Genomic DNA, 21,548 nt, shown 5'->3' with positions numbered 1-21,548 from the left:
AAGATACTCTCCCTAAAGTCTATGGCACATGGAAGTACTCAGCCCAGATAATATCATTCAAACACAGATCGTGTCAGTTATCATTAAAAACACCAAACCATAGTGATGCCTAAAGTTTTAGCTTTCATATTTCTCAGATTCTGAGCTGCCTTGGTGTGTAACTCTGAACTTCATATAAAGTGCTAGCAAGTTCTCTTCACAGGGTAGTCAGACAAAACAATCCTTTTCCATCTTGAGAAGGAAGGACAACTGTTACAGCCTCAGGCCCAAAAAGCACAAACAATGGTGAATTGAAGGGAGCAAACTGAGAGGGTGGGACTTCATAAGCTGAGGTGTAATTGACAATTAACCCCAATGCTAATGGACCGAAACTTCTAAAAGTGTGAAACCTCATGACTGGTTGTCCATTTTGTGACCATTTTGGGTCCATCTTGAGTGTAGCCCTGGCCAGGCTCTTGTGCTGCCCAAGATGTATCCTTTAAAGGCTTTTAATAAATACCTACTTAATTTTTTAACTCTGTCTAGTCTCTGTTCTAGGTCAGCCTCTCTAGGCATCAATAGAAGACCCTTGGGGACAGACAGATCAGCTGGAAGGTCAGAAGAAATCAGCAGTCAGGCACTGGTGGAAGGAACCAGTAGAGCCTCACAGAGTGGTTATGCACACATACTGATATGGCCTGTTATCACAGTTTGTCTGTCAAACTCCTGCTTAAATTGAACATTGCCTACTCCTGGCATAACCCTTGCAAAAAGTGAGAAACTGCCCTCGTCCAAAATAGCACAAATGATGCTGATAAGAAGGAGGCCAACTGCATTTTTTGGAACACAGAAGGAAATTCTGGCACATTAAATGTATGTAAATAAATAAAAAACTTTATTGAAATGTTGAAAATACTTCATTGAATCACTAACTATTTCATGTTTTGTAAAAACACCCTTTTTCAGTTTTGTTACTTCATGTTGCACTTTCCACAGCTGCAGATTGTAAGCAAGTGGAAAGAGTATGCCCAGAGACTAAATATGTAGAAAATACTCATGGGATTCAATTTTAACACTGAAAATTTGCAAATATATGATTCATTACAAACTTGAAAAGGCTACATGGTAAAATATTCTTTAATATCTAAGCAACATGACAATTTTTTTTTTTTTGAGCTGACAGTCAGTGACTGCTTTCACATATAGGGAGTGCAATGACCTATTTTTAGACAGTAATATAATGTGATGCTAGTTCACATACACTAGCAGTCTGGCAAGGGCATTCTTAGCTCTAGTTGCTTTTACTTCATTCTGTGGGAAGTTCATTAGGAGGATGATACAATTATATAACCATATTTTAGACATTTTTTTGGTTCTTTTCCTGTACACCAGTAATGCCCTTTAGTGCTATGAGAATTTTCTACTACAAGTCATAAACCACACTACTTTAAAAGATAAAAGAGTTTTTGAAGCCAGCTATGAAATTTACTCTAAAAAGAACTTTCTGAAAAGCAATAATGAAAAGCAATTACAATTACAAAACAGAAATATTGATCAGTTTGCGTTATAGCCTTGATTCATTTTACAAAGAAACCAAAATTGCTAAAAGAACTATTTTTTATTCAAATTCCAATTATGTTTATTTGATTGATCTGTGCTTTATGAGCAACAGTAGTAGAAGTATAAATGAGTTACAGAGAAAAAGAAAAGCCTTTTTCAACAAAGGATCTGACACAGTGATGGAAAAAACCCAGTCTGTAGAAAAGGAAAACATAATCTTTTGGAGAAGTCAACTTACTTCTGTCCCAGAAATAATACACTGAAAAACATACATGAAAACTGTGCACTACAATTTCGCACAAATAATGCAATGTTTTTTTCATCAACTCAAATTGCAACCCTTAGGAGTGTGCCTGACTCATATCACCTAATTTACACAGCAAATAAGTATTATTCGAATTACCTCAATGAATTTGCTCCTCAGTTAACTAAAAGTAACTGGGATGAAAAACAGAGAAATATGACAATCAATACCTCTTTCCCCTTTTCATATCCAAAGCAGAATAAGAGTTTCATCTCCTGACTAATAGAGAAAAAATTAATGAGAATTACCTTTCTCACAGACTCGCCCAGTGAAGTGCAGTGGGCAGTCACACTGGAACGAGGTGGCCCCAGTAGGCAGAGAGAGAGGGTGACAAGTCCCCCCATTGTGGCACAGTCCTTCCTGGCACACAGATGGCAGTGCAGGGGAAATCTGAGAGGGCACACCAGGGTCAGGCAAGTGAGGCAGATCAGAAGAAACCACAGGGAGTGCTGTTGATAGATGTGTGAGTACAGAGGTTCTGAAAGGAGAGAGACAACATATCAAAAACAAAAAAAAACCCTGTGAGATCAAATTCTTGTTACTGTACTTGAGCTTCAATTTATATCAGTTTATTGTTTTTAAATAGAAATTCAGACTATACTTAAGAAAATATGAATACATAAGGAATTCCCAAATCTAGTCCCCATCCAGAAAACTAGCAGAAACACAGTGAAGGTATTTTTTCCTGTGAGGGAGCAAGACTAGCCTTCATGCAAGAAGCACAGTTTTTATGTGCTCTAAAAATTCATTTTTGGTGGATGTCAACAACAGTTAACAAATAAACACAGCCTTCACTTATTAAATAACTCATTGCTTGAAGTTACCAAAACTTGTAAGGCAGTTCTGTAAGAGACTTCCATACAAGTAGATGAAGCATGCATGGTAGAAGGGAAAAAGCTGTAGTACAGAGACACAGTATCTTTTAATTCACAGAAATATTGGGGAGAAAGGGGAAAGGTGACAAAAAAGAGAGACTTTTGTGTTTAATATCACTTGTTTGTCAACTCTGTTTGAAAGAAGCCCATATATTGGCTCCTGTTGTGCTCTTTCCTTTCTCTTTGGCACCTGCTCTTGTATCAGCTAAAACTTTTCCTTCATCATGTTCTAGAATTGTATGTCTTATAAAGAATTAGAATGTGATGACTGCAGAAACAAGGTAGGTGGGGATGCATTCAGTGTGACATTGCATTCAGCACTCCATGCATCTGTCTAGCTTCCAAATTTTTAACATATAAAATTTACATGAAAACTGATTTTAATAATTTACTTTTTAAAATCCAAATTTTAGAAAGTACCAACAAACTTTATAATATTCTGAAAAAACTCTGCCCAACATAACACATCCTAGGCAAGTAAGTTGTCCGTTAATGCCACTATTAAAGATCTGCTTCTCTAAATTATCAATACAGAAAAAAAAAGGATACATGCCCAGAGGCAGCTAAGAAAGAAAAGGAGGTGGACAGAGGAAGGAGATAAATAATTCAGGGCAAAGTAAATATCTAAAGGGACCCAAAGAAAGGCACAGTAACTGAGAAAGGAGTGGAGGTTGGGAAAGAACAAAAGGGACACAGGGCTTATGTGACAGTAAAGAGAAGATGTGCAGAGCCATAATGGTAAGGAAAACATTAGAATGAGACACTTAAGAAGGGATACATACAAAACACAAAATAGCCAAAATATGCACACTGTGGTGCTTAGCAATGAGGATTTCAAGGCAGCTATCTACTTTATATGTGAGAAAAGCATGCAAAAATATGGCAGTCATCAAGGTGGCTGAGAATAAATCCTTAAAATATTTTTGAGGCAGAGCACTTGCTAATAAAAGGCTTGAAACTTTTAGAAATTAAATGACTTACTGTTTATTTCCATTTAGATGAATTGAATAATAACATTTCCATTTACAGAAATACAATGAAAACAACATAATTGCTGGATTTATAACAATACTTTTCTCCTAAGGGAAATAACACTGTTGAGCTTCATGTAGGCTATTCCATTCAGGGCAGCATTAAGGGTGCATTAACATGTGTGATCTTCTACCAGCAAGCACAGCAAATCTTCTATTTGCTAGCACAGCAAATAAAAAATGCCTAGTCACCTGCAGGGATTACAATCTCTGATTAAAAGTAAATAGACCAAAAATCTTGATTTTGTCCCCAAGCATTACCTAAATGTTGTAGAAAGTCTGAACTAATAGCAGTTTTACATAAAGATTTAGACATTTACAGGAGAAATTTATTGGGAGCAATTACTGGTATTTGTTGATTTTTCTGTTACTCCTGAAAAAAAATAGTCCACAAAAACTACATAAACCCTGGGGAATTAACACAGTATAAACTAAGCTCTTACTAGTAGCCATTAGAGAGACCATTTTTCTAATGACAGATGATCCTATTTGACCACTGCAAAATTTTCTCCTCTGAACCTGGTCACAGCTACTGTCAGGGGTAAAATGCTGAACAAGAGGGAGAGCTGTCTGACTGGCAGGTGCATTCTTGTCTCTGCTGAAAGCACTGATTTCCAGCTGTGGAAGTTTCACATCCCCTTTCTGATGGGAAGCTACTGTTTTTCTCTAAAATAGAATCACAGCAGTGCGCTTTAAATGAAATTTTATGAGCGCAAGTAATGCAGCCTTGCTTCATTTTTTGGTTGACATTCTAATCTGCAGAGAAGAAAGGAAAGCTACTTGGTAGGCTGATTTCTCCCCGGTTCATTTGCTAATTTTTCACAGGATGTCAGCCTTTGCAGTGCTGTTCTGGATGTTTTGCTTCTAGATGGTGCCTGACTGTGTTGGTGCCAGCACTGCTTCCAGGCACCCCGCAGTTCCCTGCCTTACCACAAAAGCAGGGAAGAGTTTGCTGGGGCTGGTTAGTGGGGCAAACATCTGCAGCTGAGCTCACAAGCCGTTCAGGCTGCTGCTGTGAATAAGCAATGACCTCGGCTCAATGAATTTTAACTAAAACACTGTTTGAATAAAGAGCTGGGAAGCATTTAAAGTAAAATAGTAATTGAGGTGTTGAAAGTTTTGACAAAGTGTAACAAAAATACATCAAGCAAAACTTGTTTCACTGTTACTCTGCAACAAGGCCACAATTTTATATTTGTTTTTATTCTTTTCGATTTCCCTGCCTGTCACTGCCTCTCAGGTCAACAATGCGCACAAAGATCCTCTAACTTGCTGCAAGCATCAACACATTGTTTTTAATCTTACAATGAGCTCAAAAAGCTGAGTTTTAAAGGCCTGCAAGCTCATGCTTCATAGCTGAGTGCATGTAAACTCAAAATGCTTGTCTGAACATAGACATTAGTGCAATTTGAAGTCTTGTTTATTTTATATTATATTGTTTGCCACTCGTGAGTTGTATGATGAGCTGAATGGCAGGAATGTAGTGCTTAGAGGTCATGTTCACTGTTATGTTATTAAACCAAAAGCACACATACCCAGACCAGCTATGCTTCCCTCTCCCATACACTCTCCTCTATCCAGTTAGAGCTTGACTCTACCAGTGTGTGAAGTTAGAGACACTGCAGCTCAAAAAGCTAACAAAACCTCTGGGATGCCCTGCTCAGCACTGACCTGGCAGTGAGGGGCTCAGCCTCAACAGGGCTGAGCTGTGTGCTGCCAGTTTAGCCCCTGCACCAGGGCCAGGAGAGTTGCTCAGCCTGAAGAAGGGAAGGCTCTAGGGAATCTGGTCAGTTTGTAAAAAATACCTGAGGGAGAAGGGAAGGGAAAGAATAGAAGCAGATGCTTCTTGCTGGCTGCCAAGACACATAGCAATGGACACAAACTGAAATGCAAGAAATTCCACCTAAATTTAAGAAAGATTTTTTTTTTTTTTTTCCTAGAGTGATCTTTTTATATAATGGACTTCAAACTGAGACCTGCAAAGAGAGCAGACTTTTCCCCCCGAGCAATTCATTATCAGGCTGATGGCAGATGTGTCTAAAGAAGCACTCTGACATTTCCCATGAAGCAGGTTGATGAGACAAGCAATGGCACGGGAGTCCCCATGATATGATAACATCTCCACTGCCTGTATCTTCTGGTACTTATGCACTTAACATTTTATTGCTGGAGTAATGGATTTAGCCTTATCTGATATGAGTGGGATAAGGCAGTTTGTATTTTTATCTTGTCAATAAAGTAGTTTGTGCTGGGAAGCAACTGCTTTTACTTGCAGTTTTCTTCAGTGTACATCTGCCATTTTTCTTAGGTTGTGACAGAATATTATTTTAAGTGAATGTTTTAGAATTTGGAGCCAAAAAGAGGATTTTTCAAGAGCATTAGCATGCATGGTATAATATAATTTCAAAGTTTATGAAACTGAAAACAACTGCACTTCATGGAAATGTTGGTTTAAACAGGAATAAATACCTAGTACCTTGAATGCAATTTGGCAGGAATTAATAAAGCCTTTTACAGGCTGTTTATTTCACTGTTCATAACCATGTCAAGCAGAGTACTTTAAATGGCATCTCACTGATTTCAGTGAATCCACAGAGCAGTGTATCTGTGCACTTACCCTCCTGGAGATACCATTTACATCACTCAAAACAGTAATTGGGAAAACAATTCAAGAGCTTACCAGATATGGATTGTTTATATTCTGCAGTTTATATGTGAATCTGATTTCCTCCCTCATGACAATTTTTGTTTTAGTTGGAAGTGCTGGGTGTCAGTTGTCTGAATAGAGATGATATATGCTCATGCTTATCTCTCAAAAAACTAAATTTTCAGTGTATGTTCCAGACTGTATGTTCCAGCCCAGCCCAGAAGGGATGTACCGATGCTGGCCCTGTCATCTACAGTCTCATCTCAACTTCTTCAGGGAATATTTAGGAGATATTGTTCTCTCTGAGACACACCTGTAAAATAGAGGCATTCTCAGATCCTAACAAGTGCAAGGACGACTCTTACGACAATCAAGATGGTTCCAGAAATTAATGGCATGCTGGAAAATCAATGCACCCTATTACATTAGAGATAAAGTGCAGTTTTGAGATTACATACTTTGCTTTTAGAGGACTCACATAAGAAAAGTTTAAGCCTTTAAAAGATTTTTACAGATGAACTGCCTTCTTTCTTTTAGGATTAGTTTCCCCATATGCTGAAAATAGTTCTTACCCTCTTAATAGAAGTAGGGAAGGTCTACATTTGTGATTTTCACTGGGATAGAGTTACAGTAGCAACTGTGGCTCCTGTTTTGGATTCCTACTGAGAACAACGTTGGTAAGATAGAGATGTTTTAGTTGGTGTCACACAGCGTTTGCACAGAGTCAAGGTCTTTCCAGCTCCTCACCCCACCACACCAGTGAGCAGGCTGGCACTGTACAAGGAGTTGAAAGGGCACACAGCCTGATCCTGACTGCCCAAAGGGACACCCCATCACAATCACCTGATTGTCCTGTGTCACAATCAGCATATGAAGCTGGGTGAAGAAGAAGGAACATTTGGAGTGATGGCAGTTGTCTTCCCAAGTCAATGCTGCAAGTGATGGAGCAGTGCTTTCCTGGAGATGGCTGAGCCTCCACCTGCCTGTGGGAAGTGATGATTGAACTCCTGGTTTTGTCCATGGCTTAGCTTTACCTATTGAACTGTCTTTATCTCAACAAGTTTTCTTACTTATACCTTTTGATTTTCTCCCCCATCCTACCAGGGAGGACTGAGCAAGTGGCTGAGGGGGGGTTAGTTCCTGGCTGGGGTTAAACTATGACATTTTATAAATGTTAATTAAGATTCCTGTAGAGAAAGAATTTTTCTATTCAAGGGCTCTGTTACTGGAGAGAAATAAGAATTTTAAAAAGCATTCTGTTTCACACACTATAAAAATTAACATAAAAGGTGTCCTGAAAGCAAGATGAGAATGATATATAGAAATTATTAGTACAGAAAGAGTTAAAAATGCAGAGTACTGTTATGTATCATCTAGTCTTTCTTCCAGAATAAATTTCTAATTATATCTTAATGCTGGAGAATAGCTGACATGCATAAACAAAAACATCATTTATTCATCAGTAATTTGGCATTTAATTAAAATATTGCTGCATTCTCATTGAGTGCATAAGAAAGAGTGCTGTAAATACAACAGGTCAAAAAATCTCTGATATGAAATGAGAAAATAAAAAAATACAGTACTTGAAACATCCTAAATAGAATTTTACAAAGTACTTTACAAAATAAGGAACTAGAATAATAGACTTCATGTAATTTTTTTCTGTGAGGAAGAAATGATTTTACAATCAATAAAGTGCATGACAGCTGAGAGAGTAAACAACAGCCCATAGTTAAACTGGGTATAGGGGTTTACTTAAGAACTGACGAGAATAGAGCTGTTACCCAAGTTGTTTATCTCATGCACTTCCACATGCTCTCAGTTCCCTCATGCCCTGTTATGTTCACTGGGTTTCCACTTTCACTTCTAGCAGGGAGGTTGCTGGTGGTCTGGGAAGCTTGAGTGGAAAGTCACGTTGATTCACATTGAGCTGCTGTCTGTAGTAATTGGGCTTGACTGCTGCCAGCCACAGCCCCTGTGCATTCCCTGGTATTCATCTCCAGGCACCTCTCTTATCTTCAGTATCCTTCCCCACTTCCAGGATCTTTCTTCCAGCCAAGACATTTACCTTCTTTTCTGGCCAGCCTCAAGTTATCTGGGAGCTCAACTTTTAGCCAGAACTGATGATAAATGATGAGAGTGGCTGGTGAGCTCTTCTGTCACCTGCCTCGGGGCCCCTGGGTGAATCCCATCTGGCCCATCAGACTCCAGGGTCTAAGTGGCTCAGCAGGTCACTAATTACTTCCTCCTGGATTACAGGGGGTCTACTCTGCCCCTACCAGCTCAGGCAGCTGGTTGCCCTGAGGATAACTGGTCTTTCTGTTAAAGACTGAGGTAAAGAAGGAGTTAAGTACCTCAGACTTTTTCTAGGTGACAATGTTCCCCTCCAAGGAAATGGAGACTTTTTTTCCTTTTGCTGCTAATGTATTTATGAAAACGCTTTTTATTACCTTTCACAGCAGTAGCCAGATTGAATTCTAGCAGAGCTTTTGCCTCTCTAATTTTCTCCCTGCATCACCTAATGATATCCTTATACTCTGTGTGAGTTGCCTGCCCCTTCTTCCAAAGGTCTTAAACTGTCTTTTTGTCCTAAGGTCCTGTGAATGCTTCCTGTTCAACCAGGCCACCCTTCTCCACTGGCTCATCTCTTGGCACATAAGGTTAACCTCCTCTTTGTTATTAAAGAGGACCACTTTGTTATTAAATACTGTTTTCTGAGGGACTTTCTGAAATAGAGTACTGAAGAGGCACCCAAAGTCCACCCCCTGTGAGTTCAAGGTAGAGGTTTAGTTGATCTCCTACCTTCCTTCACTGGGAATTGAAAACTCTACCATTTCATGGCTGCCCCAGATGGCCTCCGACCACCAACAGTCTCTCTGTGCAGAAATACAGTGTGAGATCAGCCTCCTACATAATGCTTTTATCTCATGTCACTTTATTAACTGCAGGCTTCAGGGTCTGCTACTATTGTTTGGTCCAGATATTGTCAAAGTGTACAGCCATGCATATTGATTGAAGTAGGAGGTTTCTGTTTAAGAATTAAAAAGTTCAGTTTTGGATATTTGTATATGTGTCCTTTTATCTGCTGGCTGCTATTGTTTAAAAATTAATATTTTTTCCCCTACAGCAATATCATATTTTAGCATGTCCCAGAGTAAGATGTAATGCTGGTAGATGACTTTCTCTTCTTGGAGTGACTGTAAGTGTACATTAAACAATATTATAGTCGTACTAGTGGGATTTTCCTAAAAGAACACTGTTCAATGGTGGTATAAGTAATATTTATCTTTCATACAATTGGAAAGCTATTTGAATTTTGCCCCAAATGTGGTTTTGTAACAAACACTCTGACTTTATGTTAGAGTGAACAAATACTGTAACTACAATGTTGAGAGCACCAAGGAGAACCATCAATAACAAAGTAATTAAGAAGTTTGATACATATGACCTCATATTCAATTTCTTTTTGATTCCTAAATCTCCAAGGCATCAAAATATCAACATACTACCCAATATAGTCTTTTTCCCCCTAAATATTTGAAGAAATTTCATCTACAAATAAAACTCTAGGACAGAATTCACTTTGTCAAACATTATCTGCCCAAGAGATTTGAAAGTTGACTGAGAGGACCACCATGGTTCTCCCTACAGAAAATCTATATGCAGAGAAGTATTTCCAGCTCATCACATTCTAATAAAAGTAACCAACTTTTTCCATCGACTAGAGATGATACTAAATAAATCAACTGTGATGAGTGAGGAAAAATTCCTACTTCTGCTCACTGTGTCACACTTAAAATCATTTGTGTTTTGATGATATAGCTGAAAAACATCTCAAACCACATTTACATGTTAAAAACACTTCCTAAAAGCATTTCCCATACATCATATGCCTTTACAGCACAGAATGGAGCTTACCTTACCTTTTCACAACCTAAAGTAATATTTCTAACATTTTAAGCAGCTTAAGTTTGCAACGAGGGACTGAATGTAACAGAATGTGACTCTAACCTAGGAAAATCTTAAAACATGGAGAGATAGTAACAGGCAACATTATCAAGATTGAAAAGTTTCATTTTTAGTGTGAATAACTGGAAGAAAAAAATAACAGTCCACAAAAAAGAAATAAGGAAACTCCAGATGCCTTGTCAGCAGATTTCTGGTTTTCCTTCCAACATGTGAGCAATATTCAAAACTGTACAGGAAATAAGATCAGGTGCAGCAGAAGAACACGCCACTGCTCTGCATTAAACTATTCACTTTCAATTAAGATTATGAATAATTAAGGAACAGTTAAGGAGTTGACTTACATTGATGTGGCTTATTTGACAGAAGAATGTTATAAATGGATTATTCACACCTTCCCATCTTCTTATCAATCCAAAGGTTGTAAAAGGGCAAGATCACAGTGAAGTAGAAAACATAATGAACTAAAACTATGTTATATTGAATATATCAGGTGGTCATGCTGTTCCAGAGTAACATTGGAAATTTTTGATATTTTGCATCCATAGATCCTAACAGGTTTTGTTTATCTTAAACACTATCTGAACCCAATTACCATGTCATTGATGGGTTGGTACCCAGCTATGACTTGGCAATAGGCAACACCACTTGTAAAACTAATTGTTCTTTCCAACTACAAAACAAGCCTCAAAACAAGATTAAGAAAGAAACCTGAGGAAAATCTGGGAGATTATTCTCAATGGCAGAGAATACTTCTCATTTTTACCTTCAAACTGAGCTATATTCTTCAGCCATTCTTTTTTGAGTAACTTTAACTCATAAAGGGTAGCTATATTAAAAGCATTGATATTAGTCATTTAAGTGGGTAATTGTTTCAAAGCAGGTCAGATTTAATAATATCAGCCAAATGCTCATCATTGAATCAACAAAACAACCTGAAGAATGTAATCAGGCAGTCAAAAGATGTAAAATGTATGTTTTGTTTGCTTTCTTAATTTAAAAAAAATTATCCTTGCATTCCTTGTGAAAAATTTAGAAAACTCATTCAGTAATCAAGACTTAAAATATCTAACCTATAGATTTAAATTATGAAAATAAAATGCAGCAAGGCAAGTAGATTGTGCTTCGCCATTTGCAAAGGGCTTAGGAGGGCTTAGGAGGTACAAATATACCTTTTAATGTAAAAAATAGTAATTTTATTCAATTGACCCAACTTGATAAAAATCTCTCAAAGGTTGTAGAGCTATATTCCCAAATTAGAGAATTTACCTTAGTCTGTTTATATTAGAAAGTTATTCTGAGGGGAAAAAATTATTTATTGCAAATAAAACTAATCTCACTTGCAACCAGAACTATCTCACCACTTAAGCATTCTGAATGCTGCCAAATTTTTTCATATACTTTAATTCACTCAAGAATACTTTATATCTTTTGGTTTATGAAATGGATTTTATAATTGATAAATTCTGGAAGCCAGTTACTGATGTCACACTTGTGTTTATAGTGCTCAGAAGAGATTTAATCATTTCCTATCATTTCCATACCATACTAACTCAATTTTATAACACCAGTGAACTATGTTAGACAGTTAGTTCTAAGAAATTAATGCATTTTCAATTGACTAATGTAATTTGGCCTCCAGCCTTCATCCTTAAAGATGAAAAAATTCCCCATTATATCTTGCTATTTAAATAAGGACTTTTTTGGCAGTAAAGGAATGCAAAGTCACTTTTTTTTGTCAAGTAGGATCTTATGTGGGTTCTAGCAGTGCAACATCATCTCCTATCTACCTCTTAATTTTAGCATGGGTATAGAGGGGGAAAAGTGGAGAAATGTGGCTTCAGAAAACTGGTCAGAAGCACATATATCTCAAAAAATTAATGCACTGCACACAGACAGATGTTTTCTTAAAACTGATTTTATTTATGTTTATGGTATTTTTTTGGCACTGTTGGCAATTTTAACAGCTCATGGTTTTATGAGCTGAAAACCTTCCTTCTCCCCATACATAGATAAAGTACCATAGATTGCTGCAACTGTTAACCATTGCTTTATTGAAACTTCAGAGTTTCAAAAGAAATCTGAATACCCATAACTAATACTGTGTCTAGAAATTTGCCAATGACTTTAGAAGTATGTGGGTAGGAGCCGAATGAGAGGAAACAAATCCCAAACTTATCTTTATATTATATAAATAATTTTGAGCAAGTTTTCAAAAATATACATAAAAATGTAAAAAGACCTACAGTTTAGCAAAGATGAAGCAGCATTTCTCTATTCTCTGAACATTCTACACATTACAGAACTTGGTCTTCTGAGAGTCAGAATTTCTTTCTTTTTTATAATATTAAAGTTTACACATATATTCTCAATTTCTTATGCTTCTGATTTCTGCTTTTCATATCCCAGTGTATTTGAATGTAAAACAAATGGACTTTTCATTCTGACAAATATATCAAGGTCTGTCTTGAGTTTTAGACTACATTTCTGAAGAATGTTTTCTTTACCCAAGAGCTGCAATTTCACTTTTAAAGAAGGAAGGAGAAAAAAGGAAAGGATACAACAGGATTTAAAGCTGCCCTTTTTCTGAATAGTTATTTCAACAACGATCAATAGTGGTGGGGGTTTTTTAACTGCTATACTGGTGTTTTAAGGCTGCAGGGGGCACTGATGCACTGTTTATCTACAGTACTGCAGCGCAAGAGTTAGACAGGATATGATTAAACAGTCCTGCAGGTTACAGATTCAGAAAAAAACATATAAACTATTTATAATCAATTTAGGTCTTGAGAAATTAGGCAATTGGAAAATATTTATATGAGTTTTGGAGGGAAATTCATGTTTCTTTTACTGGTTAATATATTTGTTTTTCTGCTGCAATCCATTGGTTGTGGAGATAAGAATGTTTTCTTAACTTTACAACCAAGGTCCTTTGAAGGATGATATATCTTTCTAGTCTTGCATTACTTAATATTACAACCTTAAACAAACAATCCCTGTCCTGCACAGAAAATAAATTTTTAGCATCTCTCCAGAGAAGCCTATTTTTTCACTGCAGGTAATAATTTCCTCAAATATTAATCAGCCAATATATATACTACCTGATTCACAAAGTCACTAAGGTAAGAATTTATTGCAATAAGAAATAATTATATTTGTAAAGATATAATTACCTACTACTTCCATTTATTTAATATTTTATGTTATAGAACCTAGGAGTGAGACCATCTAGGATGCAGAGATTTCTTGGTAATAAGAATGTAGTACAATTTATGACTCAGCAACACACATCAGATATGCATCCATGTCTAATCATGTGTTTTGCATTTATTCTTTACTGCTTATTTATTATTTAATTATTTTCTGCACATAATCACTCTAAATTTTTTTAATGGAAATTATATCAGAGTTCAATCTCTTTTGTTCTTCTCAGGTCTTAGCACTTCCTGCATTTACAACTGTACTAAGTCATAGTTGCTTAGAGAACCTTTTCTAGAAAAACATGAAGTTTAATCTTAACAAAGCAACAGGAAGAAGCCACCATTTCAATTGGTAGCTTGCACCCAATTATCATCATTTATCCCACAGCTATTTTGGGGGGTTATTATCAGTTCAGACCTTCAGTTACAAATGTCAGCCAGGTTCTCAGATGCTGATCTCTGCAGAGCTAAAGAAACCTACTCTGCATCCTTTGCTTCTCTTCATTAAAGAAGGGTGCTACCTTTGTATACACCATAATCCCCACAGTCATACTTCAGCAAAAAACCTGACACACTGATTTACTCAAGTATCTTTCTGCATGCCTTAAAAAAAAAAAAAGTCACCAATTTATTTGAGGGTTTTTGAATTATATCTTTCATCTTTTATGGTTTCTAGGTTCTGCTGCATTGCACATCAGGACACCATGAAATACAGTACAACCAATATCACAATCAATAGTGTACACAGAAAGGAAATTGTTTTCCTCCTTTCTTGCTCACACACAGAAATCACATTTATCATTTTGATCCAGAAGCTTACATTGAGCTGCTTGTCTAATTAACTGAAAGTAACTCTTCAGGACATCTCTCTCCCTTTGCAGTTTGGCCTGCTTAAAGTAATTCAGACATGAAGCTTTGTACAAAAATTATTTTAAAAAGAAGTTACTAATATTGCCCTTTTTCAGGCTTTTCAACTAAATCTGCAATGTTTGAGCAATTTTAGATGAGTTTTATTTTAATTTAAACAACTTTTAATAAGTTAATTGCATATTATTATATAAAATTTTAATTTGTAGGTTCACAATACATATCATTGTAAATAATATATTTTTGATTTCAAAAATATAGGGGACATTTTTAAAAAAAACCCTGTTTTAAAATTTTTGATTCCTGATCATTTTTTGACTTGAAACAAACCATTGTTATCAAAAGCACTCTGCCAAAGAGAAGTTCAAACAGTCTTTTTAATTATGGAAAATATAAAAAATAAAGGAATATTATTTGTGATGGATTTTATTTTCTATAAATTCATACAAGGTTATATAATGATGATTGTTTCACTTTTAGCTTTGTTAAATGAGATTTTTCCAAAGCCACAAATACTTTTTAAGTCACAGAGTTCATGATTGATTCGCCAACACAGTGAAGGACATAGAATGGATACCAGCAGAATGCTGCCAGACAGAATAAAACTGAACTTCCAAACTTTTCTCTTGTCATTCTGGCTGTTAGCAGTTGAAAGTAACTCTGAAGATTTCTTATTACTTCTGTACAAAATTTAAAAGTCAAAGAGAAAGTATTATATACCAATTCAAGTTTGCAGTAGGCAAATTATTTCTTTCAGTGTGACTTTCATTCTCACAGATTCTCTCTAATATGCCTCTCTTCACAATGCAGCCTGGTATAATACCAGGAGCAACTGCAGCTCCATTATGAGGCACTTTCTGCACATAACTCGGAAGTCATGGAAACCTGCTCCAAAGTTTAATTATTTCTGAGCATATAACAAAACACTTCTCCATTTCCAGGTTTCTGTAATTGGAATGACAGCAAATGCTAGCACTAAAGTTAAGTGTGACTGTAATTCAATAGAGAAAGCATGCAAGATAATTTCTTTTTCCATTTGATTGTTTTTAGACAATTCATCATCTTATGTACTTAGCCTGTCTTAACCACTACTTATAGAATATGCAAGACTAGATATATAGGGAAATATTCTTAAAGCAAAATTTTGTCAAACTAAAAATGCACCCATTTTTAAAACCAAGTTGTAAATGGACAGAACAAAACTGAGATTTTTTTTCTATTCTAAGAAAGTAGAAGAAAAGGATTTTATTATTCACATACCTGTCAGGCTAGAAGCCCAAGTAATTATTCCAGGAAGCTACTGAACCCTACCACTTGATGTCTTGTGTCACTAAGATAACTTTTCTTAAGAATCAGGTAAAGTTTTCAAAGAGTACTTCAATGGCTATGACGCATGATATATTAATACTGTGAAAAACATATGTGGCAAAATTTTAAGAACTCTGAAAAATGGCTTTATATTTAGCTTCTGTGAATCTTCCCTTTTATGGGAAAGTTGGTATGTTCTCAACCCTTTTTGTTTTAATTCTTGGAAACACCTATTTTCACATTAATGACATTATTTTGTTTTAGGGGGAAGCTGTGCTGAAATCTTAAATGAAAAAGTTAAAATAATTAATGAAAAATATATTAAAATATATTTAAAGATCATAAATCTTTAAAGTATATTTTCTTGTGCTTTTCAATGCTTTTATGTTTCAAAAGCTCATAATGTTTAAGCACAGTGCTTTTTTGGATGACAGAATTTCCAGGGAAGTATAGAAATTCAAACAATTTGGCAAAAGGAAATGAACACTGTTGATAACCTAGAACAACCCAAATGTTGTAGCAATTTGTAGTGTTTCTGGAACTCTGATCCTTGATGTAAAAACATACACCTTTACTGCAGCTAAAAATAGACAGCTGAAATCCTATACCTCTCCAATCATTAACTAACCACATAATCCACAGGCAAGAAATGCTGAAAGATTGCCATAAGACTTTTAAACTATCTCAGCAGCTTTCTAATTCTGATCAGTCCTGACAGTGAGGAAGTTCCAGATATGGAGGATTCATTCACTGTGCTGTCCTTTGGACTGGAATGCCTCCCAGAATTTCCCCATGCTGGTCCACTGAGCTCTGTCACATCCTTAACTCTCTTACCTCCTGTGTAAGAACTGGTGATGACCCAGTGAACAGACATCTGACAGGCAATCTCTCTCACTTCCATGATTTGGGAATGTGCTTTGTACGGATACAGCAACTATATACACCAAGCACACTCTGCGGGGCTTTGAATCTACCACTCAATGCAAATAGGCCATAGCAGACAAAGACTCTCGCTGTAACAGAAGTCTTTAACTCATATTTTTCCTTCCTAAAGTAGTTAGAATTGGAGTCATAGAAGGATTTGGGTTGGAGGGAATCTTAAAGACCAGCTAGTTCCAGATCTCCACTGTCATTGGCCAGGCCCTCCCACTAGACCAGGCAGCACAAAGTCTGATTAAACCTGGCCCTGAAAAGTTCCAGAGATGGGACATCCACAGGTTCTCTAGGCAACCTGTTCTAGTGCCTCACCACCCTCACAGAAGAGAATTTTTTCCTAACACCTAATCTAAATCTTCATTTTAAAGCCAGTCCCTTTTATCACCATATGCTCTAATTAAAGTCCCTCCCCAGCCTTCTTGAAAGTACCCTTCAGGTACTGGAGGCTCCAATAAGATCTACCCAGAGCCCTTCCTTCTCCAGGCTGAACAGTCCCAACTCTCTCAATCTGTCTTCATAGGACAGTACTCCAGCCCTCTGATAACTCAGTGGCCTCCTCTGGATTCATTCAAATGGGTCCATGTTGTTCTTGTGTTGGGCACCCCAGAGCTGGATGCAGTACTGTGAACAACCTTGGTTCTATACTCTGAGTGTTCTGCTAAAAGTGACCCACTGTGGTCCCTCCCAGCCTCACCCATCCTGTGTTTCTGTGAATGTGTGATTTTGTGACACATGAAGGGGTCAGTTTATATGCAATGGTTTAGCATTTGAAGTGAAAGAAGCTTTATAAATTCCATTAGTAAATTCAGTAGTAAGAATCACCAGCAACTGGAGACATAAATTATTATATAAACGAACAACAATAGATCCAAAGGTGTGACTGGAGTGCAAAAGCACTCCATCAATGGAGCCCTCTTTTTTAGTACTTTAAATCAATACCTGATAAAATAGTGAAGTATACATGAGCAGTAGAGGAAAGACAATTTCATTAAAGAAACAACTGTGAGTCTTATTCCCAAAAATATTTCTTTTTTCACAGCTGTGTCAGAGTGTTTTCCAAAATATTTAACTGAGATATTATTTATTTTTAGTAACGCACTGTCTCAGGCATTGTATGCATGCCTCGACACATATGCTTGCAAATGCCTCCTTGATAAAAGTGAAAGGAAAAAATGATTAATACATGTCTTATTTGTTTCCATGCAAGTACCTGGCAATTTCAGCAGAAATCACAATCTCATTATAATTGTTCATTATAGACACACACTAATGGACAGTAACCGCCTCTGAATTCTGTTGACAGAATTAAGAAACAATTTTCTCTTGGTATAATGCATATGCCTAAACTTACAGAGGGATAATTAAGGTCAAGATAAACATCACCAAGTACTATTAATAATTTAGAAATAGCAAGTTTTTCTAAAGAAGATTAATAATAGTTTTCTGGGATGCTGATGGCTGACAATCTTTTTCAGGAACAAGCAGAGAAACGTAATGTTTACAAACACGCATTATCTCACCTGCATCTATTTGACACATGGGTTTATCTAATATCCATCAGAAACAATTTTCACAGAATACTTCAAAAGATTGAGATAAAGGGCTTCTAGATTTTCAATTTTAAACTGATTTTGAGTATTTATAACAGTAGGAAAGATTACATATGTCACTTCTTTCTTTCTACCTTCCATTTTTTTTAATACTGAAGTCTGTCACTGAAAAGTCATTATCTAAACAGGAATGCCAGAAGAAGAAAAGGTAACAGAAGAATAGAATTCATGTATGCACAGAGAGCAGAAAGGAAATTGTGAAATTGTACAGAGCAGCAAAACTCACAAAGGAAAAGAAAATATTGCGAATGCAAACAAATGCAAAAGATGAAGGAAATCAAGAAGAGCAAATCAAGTAAAGGGATCAAAGCATATGAAAGCAACCCAGGCCCTGGAAAAGGAGTAAGAGACAAACTCAGAAAAGTTATCAGTGAGCAAAAGCAATAGATGAGAGAGGGAAAACGTTAACAAAATAAATTCATAAAGAAGATCAAATTCTTGTCATCACTCTCCATGTTAGAATTGTGCAGAAATGTTATTAATGTAAGCATTATTCATATGGTGAATACAAATGAATGACATTTCTGAAGCTTTAACTTCAGTTCTGTATTTCAGAAACATTTAGTCCAATCTCTATGTTAAGCAGAGAAAACTCATAAAAACTCTTGAATAATAAAACTAAGTAGTGTCAGCATTCTTCATTTAATAATTTTCTTCTATAATGTTGATGGGCACTGTATATTCTTCTTTGTCTTTTTTTTTTTCTGGTGTTTCAGAATTAAGCACATAACTTAAAACTCTTGAGGAGAAGATAAAAATGCAGATAACATAAAAAGTGAGATGTTGGGATGTAAGAATTTAGCTGGTAGTCTTTCACATGTAACAGAGGCTCAATGCTTTTTATAGGATCTTGCATTCATTAATAAACTAAGGTGTAAGTGGACAGAAGACTTAAGCTTGAAACTGTATGATTTCTCTTTTGATTTTGAGGCAGCTTGTAAGTTTGATTGACATTAAATTTTTCAGTTCAGGGGGATTCATATGAAGAAACTCTTCAAGCTGTCCTATGTCTTCTATGGACTCTTACAATGAGCATTAACAGACAGCATGCAACAGCATAACCACTTTCCTTGGAAAGTGGAATGGTAGCAGTAGGGCTTTCACAACTGACTGAAAAATGACTTTCAGCGGATGAACTTTCCCCTTTTTAAAGTATGCAGTTCATTCCAAAGACAGAAGCCAAACACCTTCAGATGACTGGTGTCAGATGCTCTGAGTTGTGATGTTTTATAATATACCGAAAACCAGGAAGTTCCACAGCGGGAAAAATGCTGAGAAATTGCACAGGAGACTGACTTCACAAAGGTGTTGTGGTCTGCAGGGATTTCTGTAAAATATCACAGAAGACTACAGAATGGAAAAGGGAGTAGTCACACATGGGGAAAGGGATTTGGAGCTTGCTGGAAAGTGCATGAGTGAGGGGGAAGTGGAACTGAGGGCTTACTGAAAACATGTAGAGCTCTCCAAAGAGTATTGCATAGCTCCTGAGAAAATTGCCATATATTAGGAAACCCATCAGTCCTCTTGATGGAATGGACCTTGGGTAATGCACTTTCAAGAGCCTCTTTCCAAATGCAAATAACAATCAGAGTTTTTGCTGAAATAAAGCTCAGCTTCAGCCTGGAAACACATATTAGGATAAATGAATAAGAAAACAAAATATTTTTAAAAAATCTACCATACTTCTGTCCAATGGGCAGTAATGAAGAACTTAGCTTATTAGCTCCTCTCTGAGAGTCCAATTCTTTACTGTCCATTTGCATTGATCAGTAAGACCTCTCTTAGGAAAACAGTTAACAGTATTTTTCGGTTTCGTAGATATGATTTTTTTTTTTTAATAAAAAAACAGGGCTTGGATAGGTACAGGCATACATGTATATGTATACATTGTCTGTGTGTGTGTTTGGAACCTTTGAATTTAGAACCTGCAGTAAACTGTTACAGTAAACACTTACAGCAATATATAGCAGTCATAGTTCCCAGACACTAAAACAGAAATGAACTGCAGTAAACACCAGCTTTTAATACTGGGGCTCAAAGCTTCATTTATATCTGTCATCTGAACTCTGTCTGGAAGTGATACTCATTTATCCTGCAAATCTATTCCAGTAGCATTTTCTGAAACACTTGAAGAAGCTTTATATTCATTAACACATCACAAGTACCTTCCTTCAGAAGTAGAAAAAAATAGAGATTTCATTTCTTAAAAATGTTATCAGAGATCCTTTATTTTCAATTGTCCTTCTTCTACTACTACTATTGGTCATTATATAATCTCTTTCAAAATTACCTATATATTCATAACACTGGGACAGGTATAACTTAAAGAGAATCATAACATAAACTTTGACAAGATTTACATAACCATATAGTCTAGCATAATTCTAGAAAACTACCTATTGGAGGATTACCCTTACTAATTGATACGATTCCAGTATGACCTCTCTTGAAAGCCAAAGCTGCATAGCTTAGAGTACTTTATGGCTGCCAGTCTGCTCTCAGAGAATCAAACTCCTCCTGCCTATACCACTATTCTGCCATTTCCTGTTTCACCTTGGTTACATTGAATGGCAGGATGCTCTGATGAGCCCTCAGTGCAGTACATCCTTCCTACCTGCTCTCTGTCCCTGCGGTATCATATAATAATGTACTTATAAACACAATGCTTAAACAATGATGCACGTGAAGAGTAGAAGGATCTGGGCCAGATTAACTGAGCTAAAGCCACATATCTGAAATCTCAGTGCTTCTGAGCATGCACAGAAATCTTGCATTTTATAGAATGATAAGGATTATTGCAAGTATTTGGTCTTTAATCATATCCAATTGCCTGGTGCTGCCTTTATCAATTAATTCTTGAATTTAAGCAGAATTTCACACCTGTTTCCAAAATGACATGAAAGGTAATTTTCATGATGTCTCCATTTCTAATTTAGTTCTACCAAGTTAAAAAATTCTCTCTCTCTTGTGGTGTATGACATTCACATAAAAAGATATGAATTTTAAAAGAAAAAAAATTTCTTCCTATAAATACAGCATTTTAGACTGTAGATAGTCAGATATGTATGCCAAAGAAATTAATGTTATGGTGCAATTTTTTGCATTTCTTAATTCTGAACTTTTCTTAAACAGTAATGTAAATCTCTGAGATAAGGAACATGCAGTATATAATATCCTGTGAAAGGTACCTCCTTGTCCTGATGTTGTGATTTCAATAGTTTTGAGAAGGTAAATAAACTATCTCTAAAATATGTTTTTGAAAGCT

At 36.2% G+C, this 21,548-nt stretch overlaps 1 protein-coding gene across 1 annotated transcript in view; it reads right to left on the bottom strand.

Moving 5' to 3' along the window:
- The window catches only part of EYS (eyes shut homolog), a 700,331-nt gene that overhangs the window by 192,138 nt on the left and 486,645 nt on the right, over nucleotides 1–21,548 (bottom strand). The window contains exon 36 of the mRNA XM_050973021.1: nucleotides 2,092–2,321. Coding sequence (XP_050828978.1) covers nucleotides 2,092–2,321 — 230 coding nt within the window. The remainder of the gene's footprint in view (nucleotides 1–2,091; nucleotides 2,322–21,548) is intronic.

This window comes from Serinus canaria, chromosome 3 (assembly GCF_022539315.1).
Source record: "Serinus canaria isolate serCan28SL12 chromosome 3, serCan2020, whole genome shotgun sequence".
In the NCBI taxonomy this organism is placed as follows: Eukaryota; Metazoa; Chordata; class Aves; order Passeriformes; family Fringillidae; genus Serinus; species Serinus canaria.
The sequence above is the reverse complement of the archived record's forward strand: the minus strand, read 5'-3'. Positions and strand labels throughout refer to the sequence as shown.